This window comes from Phascolarctos cinereus, unplaced genomic scaffold (genome assembly GCF_003287225.1).
Source record: "Phascolarctos cinereus isolate Bilbo 61053 unplaced genomic scaffold, phaCin_HiC Scaffold_5;HRSCAF=322, whole genome shotgun sequence".
In the NCBI taxonomy this organism is placed as follows: Eukaryota; Metazoa; Chordata; class Mammalia; order Diprotodontia; family Phascolarctidae; genus Phascolarctos; species Phascolarctos cinereus.
In genome coordinates, this window is record NW_027555958.1 from 223,428,883 (window position 1) to 223,442,175 (window position 13,293).

General features: G+C 37.9%; 1 protein-coding gene across 1 annotated transcript; it reads left to right on the plus strand.

The window, feature by feature from the left end:
• The first annotated feature begins 500 nt into the window (after positions 1 to 500).
• Positions 501 to 2,635, plus strand: PTCHD4 (patched domain containing 4). Its single transcript, XM_078155666.1, has 2 exons — positions 501 to 558; positions 1,002 to 2,635. Exons 1-2 carry the CDS (start codon positions 501 to 503, stop codon positions 2,633 to 2,635), a joined length of 1,692 nt encoding a protein of 563 aa, XP_078011792.1.
• The last annotated feature ends 10,658 nt before the right edge of the window (positions 2,636 to 13,293 follow it).

The window sequence follows — 13,293 nt, forward strand, 5'->3', positions numbered from 1 at the left end:
TAATAGGAATTTATCTTAGCCTTAATTTAATTATAGGGAATCTATAAGACTAGGAATTATTCACCTCACTGGAGTGGTTTAAGGGAAATTCTTTGCAAACAGTAAAGTGCTATAGAAGAGTTATTATTATTGTTGTAGTTATTGTTATGTACCTCATATACATACAACACTGTTTTAAGTACTGTAAAGGATGCAAAGAAGTCTAAAACAGTCATTTCCTCCTTTAAGGAATTCAAAACATGTTTAGTTTGGATGTATGGATGGGGGAAAAAATAACTTTATGAGGCTGTATACTGGAAATACCAAAAGCATAGAATACATAAGTACTTCATTGCATCCTATAGTCACAGGAATTTAGAATTTGCCAACTCAGACATAGAAAGTATCTTGTTTTGGTAGATCAACTTTGAGAGACTTTTGCCAGGAGAGCCAAAAATCTATAACCAGTTATACAGGACTTCTGAAGCTCAAGGCTAACCCTACCCTCAAACCTAAGCTTAATGTTGAGCATAACCAATCCACCAAGAATTCACTCAAACTATATCAAGGTTCTCAAAGGTATACCCCACAATAGTATACCAGGTACACTCCAAAGTATTTGGAATTTATGGTCAATTTATAATCTGCTTTCCAAGATCGTTTTGAGAATAAAACGAGATATTTGTAAAGCATTTCACAAATCTTAAAGCACTATGTAAACGCTAGCTATTATTATTATTCTCATGTGTGCACTGCAGGAGCCTTCCATGAATTGTATGGAACTTATACTTTCAATCACCTGGGTATGTGTAAGTCTCCCACTAATTGTATAGAATTAATCTTTGCATTCTGCATGTTCAAGCTTCCCACTTCTCCTGAACAGCGTTGACATCTTAAACAGTCAGTGTGCCATGAGTCTTCATGGCAGAAAATAATACTCTGGCATGAGTGAGAAAGGTTTGAGAACCTTTGAACTCCAGAATAAGAATTGGTATTCATTTATTCTGTATTGTTATTTGTAGGTCATGGAACAAAGGGAGTATTTGAGCTTCTATCAGGATGGCGGAGAACCAGAGAGAACCTGCCCTTCAAAGACAGGGTTGCTGATGCCTATTCTGATGTGATGGTTACCTACACCATGACCAGCTCCTTGTACTTCGTTACGTTTGGTATGGGTGCCAGCCCTTTTACCAACATTGAGGCAGTGAAGGTCTTCTGTCAGAACATGTGTGTCTCTATCCTATTGAACTACTTCTACATTTTCTCTTTCTTTGGCTCCTGCCTGGTCTTTGCTGGCCAACTAGAGCAGAACCGTTACCATAGCATCTTCTGCTGCAAAATTCCTTCTGCAGAATACCTAGATCGTAAGCCTGTCTGGTTCCAGACCGTGATGAGTGATGGTCATCAACAAACTTCTCATCATGAGACCAACCCTTACCAGAACCACTTCATTCAGCATTTTCTTCGGGAACATTACAATGAATGGATCACAAACATCTATGTGAAGCCATTTGTTGTTATCCTCTATCTCATCTATGCTTCCTTTTCCTTTATGGGCTGTTTGCAGATCAGCGATGGGGCTAATATCATCAGCCTGCTTGCCAGTGATTCCCCAAGCGTCTCCTATGCCATCCTACAGCAAGAATACTTTAGCAATTACAGTCCAGTGATTGGATTCTATGTATATGAGCCCCTTGAGTACTGGAACGGCACCGTGCAGGAAGACTTAAGAAGGCTGTGTAGTGGCTTCACTGCAGTGTCTTGGGTTGAACAGTATTACCAGTTCCTGAAAGTCAGCAACATCAGTGCAAGTAACAAGAGTGACTTCATCAGTGTCCTGCAAAACTCCTTTTTAAAAAAGCCAGAGTTCCAGCACTTCCGAAATGATATCATTTTCTCCAAGGCAGGAGATGAAAGCAATATCATTGCTTCTCGCTTGTATCTGGTGGCCAGAACTAGCAGAGACAAGCAGAAGGAAGTAATACAAGTACTCGATAAACTTAGGCCCCTGTCTCTGGCAAAGAGCATTCGGTTCATTGTGTTCAATCCATCCTTTGTTTTCATGGATCACTATGGCTTGTCTGTCACCATGCCTGTCCTGATTGCTGGCTTTGGAGTCCTACTGATGTTAATTTTAACTTTCTTCTTAGTGATCCACCCTCTGGGAAACTTCTGGCTAATTCTCAGTGTCACCTCAATAGAGCTGGGTGTTCTGGGCTTGATGACGCTGTGGAACGTAGACATGGATTGCATTTCTATCTTGTGCCTTATCTACACTTTAAATTTTTCCATTGATCACTGTGCACCCCTGCTTTACACATTTGTATTAGCAACTGAGCACACCCGAACTCAGTGTATCAAAAGCTCCCTACAAGAGCACGGGACAGCCATTTTGCAAAATGTTACTTCTTTTATTATTGGGTTGGTCCCCCTCCTGTTTGTGCCTTCGAACTTGACCTTCACACTGTTCAAATGCTTGCTGCTCACCGGGAGTTGCACGCTTCTGCACTGTTTTGTTATCTTACCTGTTTTCCTAACTTTCTTCCCCCCCTCCAAAAAGCACCACAAGAAAAAGAAACGTGCTAAACGAAAGGAGAGGGAGGAAATCGAGTGCATAGAAATCCAAGAGAATCCTGATCATGTCACAACTGTCTGAGAGGCTTAGACAAACCGAATTACCTTTTTTTTCCCCAAATGTCGCACAGAGATGCAGGGAAGCTCAGACCTCAGCTGCTTGGGCTGGCCAAATGTAACAAGGCAAGCCAGATTCAGAGTGGATTATTCACAACACATCAAAGTGCCAGTTTTTTTCTGGGGAGGGAGGAAATAAGAGTTGGGTTTTCTGTTTGTTTTTTTTCAGAAGAGAAGTTCTCTTTGGAACCTTGGTCTTCACTAGTTTTGGGAAGCATTTGTGAAGCTCTGCAAGAGAATCTGTGAATTAGTAATATATTAAGATGGAAGGTCAAAAAAAATGTTATTTTTGAAGATAAAAGACTTACAAGTGCTGGTGGTGGGGAAAGAGCACCCTAAAGGGGAAGGGGGAAAAATGAAGGAATTATCAAATTTGCCATGGCACTTTTCATATTTGTGTTTTGAACAGATTGGTCAAAGGAAACCTATGCATTTGGGAAGTAGATACTTAAACAAGTCTAAACCAAAGGACTTCCCAATTCATTTTCTGTGTATGTGTATATATATATATGTTTATATGTATATACATGATATATACATATACATGTATTTGTATTTAATATATATTGTGATCCATGCAGAAGAAAGTGTCCATTTGCAGACATACTGACCTTTTCTGCAACTGTCCACTTTGGCCCTGCCCAAGTACAGAAAATCAGGGCCATTCAAAATCAGCTGAAAGGTTAATATACTTTGAAGGAGAATTATTAATATGTGCTGAGTTACCTCTGACTTGTGATAAGCAGAATAAACAAAACAATGAATGCATTAGAAAGTATTTGTGAGGCAATCAGTCTTTGAAAACCTTACATCAAATGTCTTCTGATGCCAGAAAAAGGCAGTACCCACTTGGTCAGAGATTTTGTTATTTTTCTTATCCCAAAGCAGAGCTAATAGTCTTAATGGTTTTTAATGGTCTTTAAATGGTTTTCCCCATCTGGGCAGGGTGATCTGCCCATTTATAGATAGGTATACCATCTGCAAATGGGCAGATTTCCTCATATGGACCATAACATATGTATATGTGTGTATGTACGTGTGTGAATGTGTGTACACCACAATTACAACGTCTTCTTTGATGTAGATGGTAAAGCTGTCCTGCTGTGGAATATAGGTAGTGAATGTAGGCAAAGAGACAGAAAACTGGGCAACCTGCAAAGGAAAATAGAGTAAAATGGACTTTCACCACTCATCATGAGCCTGCTAATTGAATCTTAGCATAAAATATTCTAATACCTGTTAACTTTATTACATACCTTGCATCAACGTGAATGTGAAATTAAACCAGGCCACAGTCACTATACCTATTTCAGTACCATCTTTATAGCTTCCTACAATATCATTGTCTTTATAACCTGTAAATTGTATCTCAGTTGGGCCACTTTCACAGGGGATCACAGATCTCCGCAGGTGGTAGATGGCCATGGCAGTTGCCAAATTCTTTCTAGGAGATTCCATGCAGCGGAAAAGTCCATTTGGTTAAAGGTGCACTGCTGCTTGCCTCACTAGCAGACAGAACTGAGTCTGCAATGTGCTTCCTTGGGTTAGCTTTGCACCTCCAATAACAGGAGATTACTAGAAGATGCCTTTTGCCATACTCCCAGCCGCAAAATGATTTCAGTTTTAGGCAGGACTGAGCAAACTCCCATCTCATGTGACATCATCCAGCACTTCACTTCTCTGGCATGGGAAAAGGTTTTGTTTCTGTGCTTTGATTGGCAACGTGCAGCTAAAAACAAGGGGAGAGCCTTGGAGACTATTACAGTAGAATTCAATTCTGGCTGAAGCCTTTTCAAAAGAAGTTGAGGAACTCATGAGCACCAAACACTAGTAAACAAGAATGCGAATCTTTGACAAGAAAAAAGCTTCTCAGGATTTAAAGGAGAAAAGAGAGCATTCTCCAAAACGAGTATGTACCTGTTAGATAAGAAAACATTCCAAGCAAAAATTAAGGTTAACGAAGGGAGTTTGCTTGTTCCTTCCTCGGGTACATCCAGTTTCTAATAAACGAGCAATGTCTTCCAAATCACACCTATAGAGGCACAGATCGTATAGTCAATATTTAGAAAAAAAAATTATTTAGGGGTAGGGTTATGTCATTCACCTAATCTGTGGATTTGTGTCAAAGGTACTTAAGCCATTGGCCTCATGAAGAACTTTGACTGGAGGTGTCTGTGTTTGGTACAGGCAAAATCTCTACATCATAGTTACAGATTTGAAATACAAACTCCTAAAGAATTTCCATGAATGTCTCTGATTGGGGGGTGGGAGGGTGGAGAAGATCATTCATAATGGACTGTCTTCTATTTCCAATGTCTTCCCCCAACTCTGGTTTATGTATAAAAGATGGAAGGTGATAAGCTGAGAGAAGATATTGAATATCCAACCTCTTTCTTTGGGCAGTCCATTCTGCAGAAGCTTGCCTCCTTGGGTCAGCATTCATGTGACTTCTACCACAGATTTCAGCAGAAGCTCCATATGCAAAGAAGACTAGTGATCTTAGGAGCAAAGCATATTAATGACTATTCATTCAGGGTTCAGTTTCCCATCCTGCCAAATTCAACAGAGGGGTTCCCGTAGTATTCCTCTATTCAGCGGACAAATAAGAGAAAGAAGTAGTCTTATTATAGAGTCTCCCTTCATAATTTTACAGCCTCAGAATTCTGTCCAATCCTCTCTCGTTGCTTAAGTCACGACCTAGATGGCACTTTGGGAGGTACATTAGCTCTTCCAGAGCAAAGTGGGGCCCCTTAGCACACTGCAGCAATAATTTATTGAAATAGCATCACTTGCTCTATGAGTTAGAGTAACTCCCTGCGTGTCTTACTCAGCCCTAGGAAGAAACTTAAGCACTAAGAGAATCTGACCAATTATTATTTCCTTCCATCTCCTTTAGGAAATAGAGATTTATGAAGTGCCCCACTTACTGGATATTTTAAAAGATCCTAAAACATGGAAACATAATCTTGCGTCTTCCCCTTACATTTTACCACTTTCAGTAGCTTGCATGTATGTCTCCTTGCCTTCTCAGGACTGTATTTCCATTTCCTTCTTCCTGTCTGAAAATTAGTATTCATACTAATAACTATGTGATGCCAATATATGTCCTCAGTCATCCTACTGGAAAAGAAAAAACAAATGGGGAAATTCTATTCCCACTCTTCCAATGTGATATGTTCCAGTCAGTTCAAGAGCACTTGGTTCTCAGAATTTTTAGCTTGTTATCTAAAAGTAAGAGTTTGTCATCTGTTTGCTATTTGTTTGTTTTTAATTCACAGGGTATGGGACAAGATTTAAAGAAGAAAAAAAAAGAAAAATTTTTGAGGAATTAATTTGTAGGAGATATGATTTTGTTTTCATGGCTATTACTATCTCATTGGGAAAATACTAAATGAGTTTCACTATTTTGAAAGTATGCACTGGAGTCCCAAAAAGATATTTCCATTTAGCTAGAAAGAAATAATTTATTTTAAGCAATTGTTTAGTGGATCTGGATAAAAGTTTCTGGATTTTTTTTCAATTTCATCTTCCTTTAGGGATCACTAAGACACACCAAACCACCGTTTGTTTGTTTGTTAAAGAGTGGTGCGTTTTGCTCTTTCATGAGTTCCTTGAAAATTGTCTGTGGGCTGTCTAAAAAGAAGGAAAGGCCCATCCTTTTTTGTATACATCAGTAAGACTCTAGTGTTTGTCTATTTCCTTGCCTAACTCATCCTTGCTCATTTCCTCAAAACCCAGGTGGTACCCTGTGTGGTAGGCAATAGAATTATTTGTAACAAGTGTTGCTCCTAAATTACTCTAATAGAGTTGTCAAAGCAAATATGTATAGCCATTCTTGCACACCAAATTCACGAGGCTATGTGGAAGCTCTGTCCATTTTGTAATTACCCATTGCACTTTCTCGTTATAATCTAATCTTCTAATGCTTATGCTTAGAGCTAGAGATTAACCTTTGCCATTCAGAACTACTCCTGGATGTTATTTTTATAAACTGTAAGTAAACTAAGTACATCGACATAATTTTTATGATCAAAATAGTTGTGAATGCACGATGCTTCGCATGTATTGTTATTGATACTGCACAAATTTTACAAGTCACTATTTTCAGGGTTATTTGTAACTTTTTAATCACCATATCACTCATTCATGAGTATTGCAGCAAGTTGTGGTCCCAAGTATTTACAATCCCCTAATGTTCTCTAAGGGGGGAAAAAAAAGAGGCTGTGCTCTATGTTATCCAATGATAGACTACCAGCATCAGAAATAGACGACTAGCAAAATTTTCCAAATTGTAATTCATGAGGAAAAGGATGTCAAACACACTATTAAAAAAAAGGAAAAATATTAATGCTATAGATATTATTTAGTTATTTAAAATATGTATCAGGAGGAGAGTCAGTGTGGCACAGTGAATAGAGTACCGGCCCTAGAGCTTGGAAAACCTGGGTTTAAGTCCTGACTCTGAAACATACTGGCTGTGACTTAAGCTTCTCGGTGCCCACAGGCAATACTCTAGGTCTATAAATTGTAGAGAAAGTACCAGCCTACATTGGGAGAGGGAGTTTCCTTATCAAAGATTTCAGTATGTCAATAAAACCACAGGCTGGGCCTCATCCCCAAGTATCAAAAATATAACCTACAGTATTTTTTCTCAATTACATTTATTTTGCTCCCAATTTTCCAGGATCCCCATTTATCTTCAAGTTCACATTGATGGGAGGCCAGCTTTGATGGATCCTGTCAATTGATTTTGAGTTTCAAGCCGTTCCATGGTCAATTAGTTTGAGAATTACTTACCTACAATGCTCCTAAGATTCAGTATATCCATGAGCCAACTACAGTTACAAAAACAAGAGTCCACGGAATCATGTGATAGCATAAGATATGGAATATTGTTTACTTCAAGTAAACTTATCATTTCATCACTGAAAGTATTCCTTCCATGGCACAAATTGCCATTAAACCACGGACCCTTGAGGTATTTGGATACGAGACATTTTTAGATTCTCTGGTAATGTGGACAAGAAGAAAATGGGGTCTGTGGGAAGAGATCAGGAGTTTACATTTCTGTTGACTGCATAGTAATAGAGGTATAGACAGAAGGGAGCCTTAATATGATAAGTTCCTTAATGGGAAACAATCATTTAAAGAACACAGTTTATTTGAAAACTACCTCTGTTGCAAGGCTCCTAATCCGGTCTCTTTTGGAAAGGGTGTTTGCTGGCTCTGTATAAATTATAGCCATAGTCATCTACTAAGAAGGTCTGTAAAAATGCCGCAGTTGGGAACCTACTCTAAAGGAAACTAGAAGATGCTCTCTTATTCCTTACTTATAGCTTTCAGAATTACTCTGATTAAGCAAGCCAACATGTGTGAAGCCCAGGCTATAATCTTATTATTCCTATCTCTCTTTAAATGATAAGGATGTGCCTACCTTTGCCTAGCAAAATGGAGGTTTATTTTGTTTTATTTTATTTTTGCTTTTCATACCTCTTAAAAACCATTTCAACTCCAGCAAGAAAGAAATATTACACATGGTCACAACTTATGAACCAAGAATAGTATAAGCAAAGAAATCCTTTCACCCCAATTTTTGAATCTGTGTGGGCAGTTGCAGTGGTTTATAGAGATACATCTTTAATTTTCTGCCTCTGAAGCCATAGGCAAAATAAACTGCAATCATATCTCAAATTAAGATTCACCTTGAGAACCTCTTTCATCAATCAATTATCAATCAACAATTATTAAGAACTTACTATGTGCCAGAAATTGGAGATATGAAGACAAAAATTGAGAGTAAAATAACAACAAAAAAGTATTTAATCAGAAAATCTATTCTTTTTGCATTTGGGAATTTCTGAGCTGACTTCTTCCCAAAGATATTAACTTTTATTATATCCATTTTCAAGTCTTAAAAGCAACCAAACTGGGACTGATAGAAAAGCTGACTACTGCAATTGAGTGGTAGGTGCCACATGTTGGTAACATGAGATTTAATTCTGGATGATTTCTGTCATGATCACATTTTTGCATGGGCAAAAATGAGAAATGGTTTATTTTTAATGTTCTCCTGACTCTCAGACTGAAGCTTATATGACTTATCATCATCGATCTCTAGCAGATGACGAAAGTGTCTGCTTCCTCCTAAACTTATGTGCTGTGTCCTCTATTTCAGCACTGAAAGAGTTCCTAGGGTGACTGCTTCACTCACAGGGTTCTTGGATACAAAGCCTTTGTGGAAACAGTGGAATATGAAGCTGGTTACAGACAGCTTCAGACGAACATTTTGGAGTTACTCATTGGCTTATTTCCTATGAATAACTAGGAGAGACTTCCGTGAGCAAAAGACAAGTGGACAGTGGTGTAAGTCTGATGTTCTCTGGTGCTATATACATTGATCAACTTTGATTCTTGACCTCAGCAATCTTCTCTATAATGTAAGTAAGCCTTCAAGTCATATAGTGTGAGATGGTCTTTTGAATAGGAGAAAAGAGCTTCATTTATGATTCACCTTCTAGCAAGTAAGTCATTGCACCAAGATAAAGATGTACAGTTAGAGAGATAGGCAGAACTTTTCCTTTATTGAATGTACCAGTATAGTACACTAGAATTGTTTTAGGGTTGGAGAGTTGCAGAGTCAGGTCAAAATTAGGATAAGGTACTGGAACATTCTGATTTTTTTTAACAAAATAGAGGGGGAGAAGTGCTAAATACAGATTTTTTAAAAAATTATCAATCTTCCAAAGTCCTAGCAAAGTTTAAGCAACAGCTTTATTACCCTTTCCTGTTAGTTGTATATAATTGTCAGCAATAGGCTTTCTGTGCTCTTAAATAACACATAGGAAATCTGTCATTGCCTGAAAAGGGCAGAGATCTCCTCCAGCTACCTCAGAGGAGCATTTAAAAAGAAAATGGCATGTGGCATTTAATTTTTTTTAAATGGCAATATTTCAAAGCAATATCATTTGTCATTGTTTCACAAAACAGTCATACTCTATTTGCTATTCTGTTTCATAACTTCAGATGAGCCAATATGCAAAACGAATACACAGACATAGGCATCTGGTCATATGAGTGCATGCTCTCAGGTGTCATGTCCATCATCATGAAACAGGTCGAGGCAATTATGATACTGTCTCCGCACCAGAGCCTAGCCACCATATGTTCATAGAAAACTCACTTCCACATGATGATAAATGTAGTGTTTCTTCTTGAACTACCCATGTCATAGGATTTTAGAATTGGAAGGGACTTTAGAGACAATATTACCTATGTGACCTTGGGCATTAGAGTGGTAGGACTAAAGGGACCTCGAAAGTCTCTTCCAGCTATGACTGTGATTTTGATGATCAAACAGCCTAATGACCACATTTTTCAGATGAGGACACTAGGGCCCAGAGAGGGAATGAGATGCCCAAGATCATGCAGTTGGGACATGGCAGAGTTATAATTTTAACCTATGTCAGCATTCATCTCACCCTAAATCCAGTGCTCTTTCCACTACATCACACTTCCTTCTCATGTAACCATGGCTAATTGGAGAGGGAATTAGTTGGTCAGTAGGCCTCTGACATATTCTTTATGATCCAGTCTCACTGTAGGGTAGGAATTAGGAGGGGAAAGGGAGAGGATTTTCAAATATCAAAATATTGTCTAGAGAAGTTATCTTCTTTCTTCCCACGTAGTATGGCTTTACTTAGGCAAATACACATCTGATTGGTCTAGGTGTGACTCCGAAAGTAGTCTTCAGGTCCTTTTAAAACACAAGATGCCATAAAATTTACCTGAGTTGAGCTAGCATTAGAAAAAAAACTTCTCCAGTCCCATTGTGACAAAGGAACTTAAAACATAGAAGGCTTTTAAAGTATACAATCTGCTTCAAATTCTTTACCCTCAGGTTTTTATTCTCAATTCAATTCAAACATTTAGCAAGCAACTATTTGCTGAGGTACACTTGAGCTGGCAGGGCTACCAAGCTTAGCAAAGAAATGAAAATGATCTCTCCCTCATTCATATTCTCTCTCATCTCCCTTTCTTTCACACTCAATTCTAAGAAGAATTTTAGACATGAATCAAAAGCACATTATTTATGGTCCCAGTATTTCTTATTTTCAGATTTAAGCTTTCAAGGAGGTATATTAATATTAGTAGAATTCCTCAGGACAAATCTTCTTAATAAAGCTAAAAACAAAAATCTAAAGGTACAGTTTTTGTTTTTTAGTACTATATGTAAAGATTTTGCCAAGAATGGAAGACCTGGCCTTTCTGAGCTGGCCCAGAAACTTGGGTTTAAGCCCTGCCTTGGGACACATAATTATGGCAATATGATTATAAGGAAGACATTTAACTTCTTTGTGGCCCAGACAGCCTTGTAAGATTTCAGTTACAAATAAGTTATGATGAGTATTAAAGGAGGGTATCACTGCACTGGCAGTTCCCTACACTGATAAAATGACAGATCTGACCCCCAAATCCATACAGATTTAGTTTGGGAAATCAAAATGTAATTTATTTACAATCAATTTCATTAGATTCAAAGATTCAGAATATCTAGACCTTCTATATCTAATCTTATATTTTTATTTGTCCACCTTTCTAACAAATCAATATTTGATCCTGGAAGTTGTTAGAGGGAACAGTTAGTACCCCAAAACAGGAAATAGACTGAACTCATATTTTCCCATGTTCTGCTTGTCTCAATGCTCCCTGTATATGGCCAGCCATCTCTTTTTTGTATGATTTATCATGATTCTCAGCTCTGAAAGGGCAGAACCTTTTGTTCAAAATCTACTCCATAGATTGCTTTTAGGTTAATCTGGCTGCCATCATTCTATCCTTCTCTCATTCAGCACTTAATAGGCTCATTGAATCTTATATTGTGGCTTCTCTCTAAGCAATATCTCTGTGATTTGGAGGGTTCTTTTCTCTTAGAAATGGACTGAGTTTCTCATTGTAGAAAAGAGTCTACACCTCTCAACCATCACATCATCTGATCTCATCATGTTACATGTTATCTGTCTTTTCTTGGTTATTTATTGAATCAGTAGCTCTCCATTGAAGAGGCAGTGGCTTTCAAAAACGTTTTTTAAATGTTAGCTTAATAACATTATAATAACTGATAACAAAATTATAATTTTATGGCTCATCACAGCCAAGGAATGATGGGCCATGTGCAATCAAATATTCTGAGGATGCATGTTACCCTGTAGGTAATAGATGGACAGTTTTCTGTGAATGAAAAATACTCCATACTGAAAATTTACTAAACCCAATTTAATCTTTAAGATACACAAAGCTTTTCTACAAGTATCATTACTATGATAACCAGAAGTGTTGATATAATACCAGCTAATGGTGAGATTACTTTATATTTCTGCTGAGTCAGGGAGTAGTGTGTGGCTTCGTGTAGGTTTTTTCAAATGATTGTTTATTTCTCCTTTATAGCAGCCATATATCAGTAATGCCCAAAAGAGTGGAGAGCTTGGCTGTACCAACAAGAGCTAAACATTTTTGCCAAAAATAAGGATCCCTAGCCTGAGCTTGTGCATATCAATTGTTTTCTGATTACTTGGCAATGTCATGAAAAAAAGAACAGCAAGGCCTAAAAGAGAAACTGTACCATGAAAAGAAGAGTGCTTGATTACACTCATCATCATAAACTAAAACCTCACCAAAGTCCCATTGGCCATTGGAAAAGAAGGCAAATCAGTCAGTATAGGCTTTGACCATTATTCACAAGGCACTTGGCATTGTATTCATTCATTCATTTAAAAAACAATTAACCAAACACTTGCTAGGCATAAAGCTATTATTGGAAGGGATATAAAAATGAGTCATACCTAGTCTTTGCCCTCTAAGAGTTTTAAATCTGATTGGAACACAAACATATTCACAAATAACTAAAATAAGGAGGACATAGGTTGTACATGCCACGTGAATGGTATAAACTAAGTGTTAAAAGTACACACAGAGAAGGAGGAATCTCTCCAACTGGGAGGACCAGAGAAGGCATCATGGAGGTGGTCGCATTTGAGATGGACTTTGAAAGTTAGGCAAAATGTTGAAAGGAGATGGGGTGGGGAAGGGCATCCTAGAAAGAGGCAACAGCTCAAGCCAAGAGTCAGAGGCGGAAGAACATAATTCCTGCTCAGGAAAAAAAAAAAAGTTAATTGTCCAAACTGTCTGAGACACAGGTTTTATGTAGAAGAAAAGTAGGAAATGGTGAAAAGATATCTTGAATCTATCTATATTGTAAAAAGGTTTCAAATGTCAGGCTATATTTTATTTTATATACTATGTTTTAACCTGTTGGCACTAGCGAAGCATTTCAGGCTTTTTAGCAAAACAGTTCTTTAAAAAAAACTTCACCGGATGGTGATGGTAGATGTTTTTGAAAGATGGAGGTAAGTAGGAGGACTGGAGGCAAGAAAACAAATTTGGCAGCCATTTCAGTATGAGAGAAGGACATGTGCCAATGCTGGTCTCTGTGGGGACAGAGAGGAAGAAATGAGTATAAAAGTCATTTCATGGGAAGAATCACCAAAAGTTTGATCTAGTGATTAATTGGAGATAAGGGAACAGAGAAGAAGATTGCTTGGATTGAATGGTGGTCATGCAAAAATA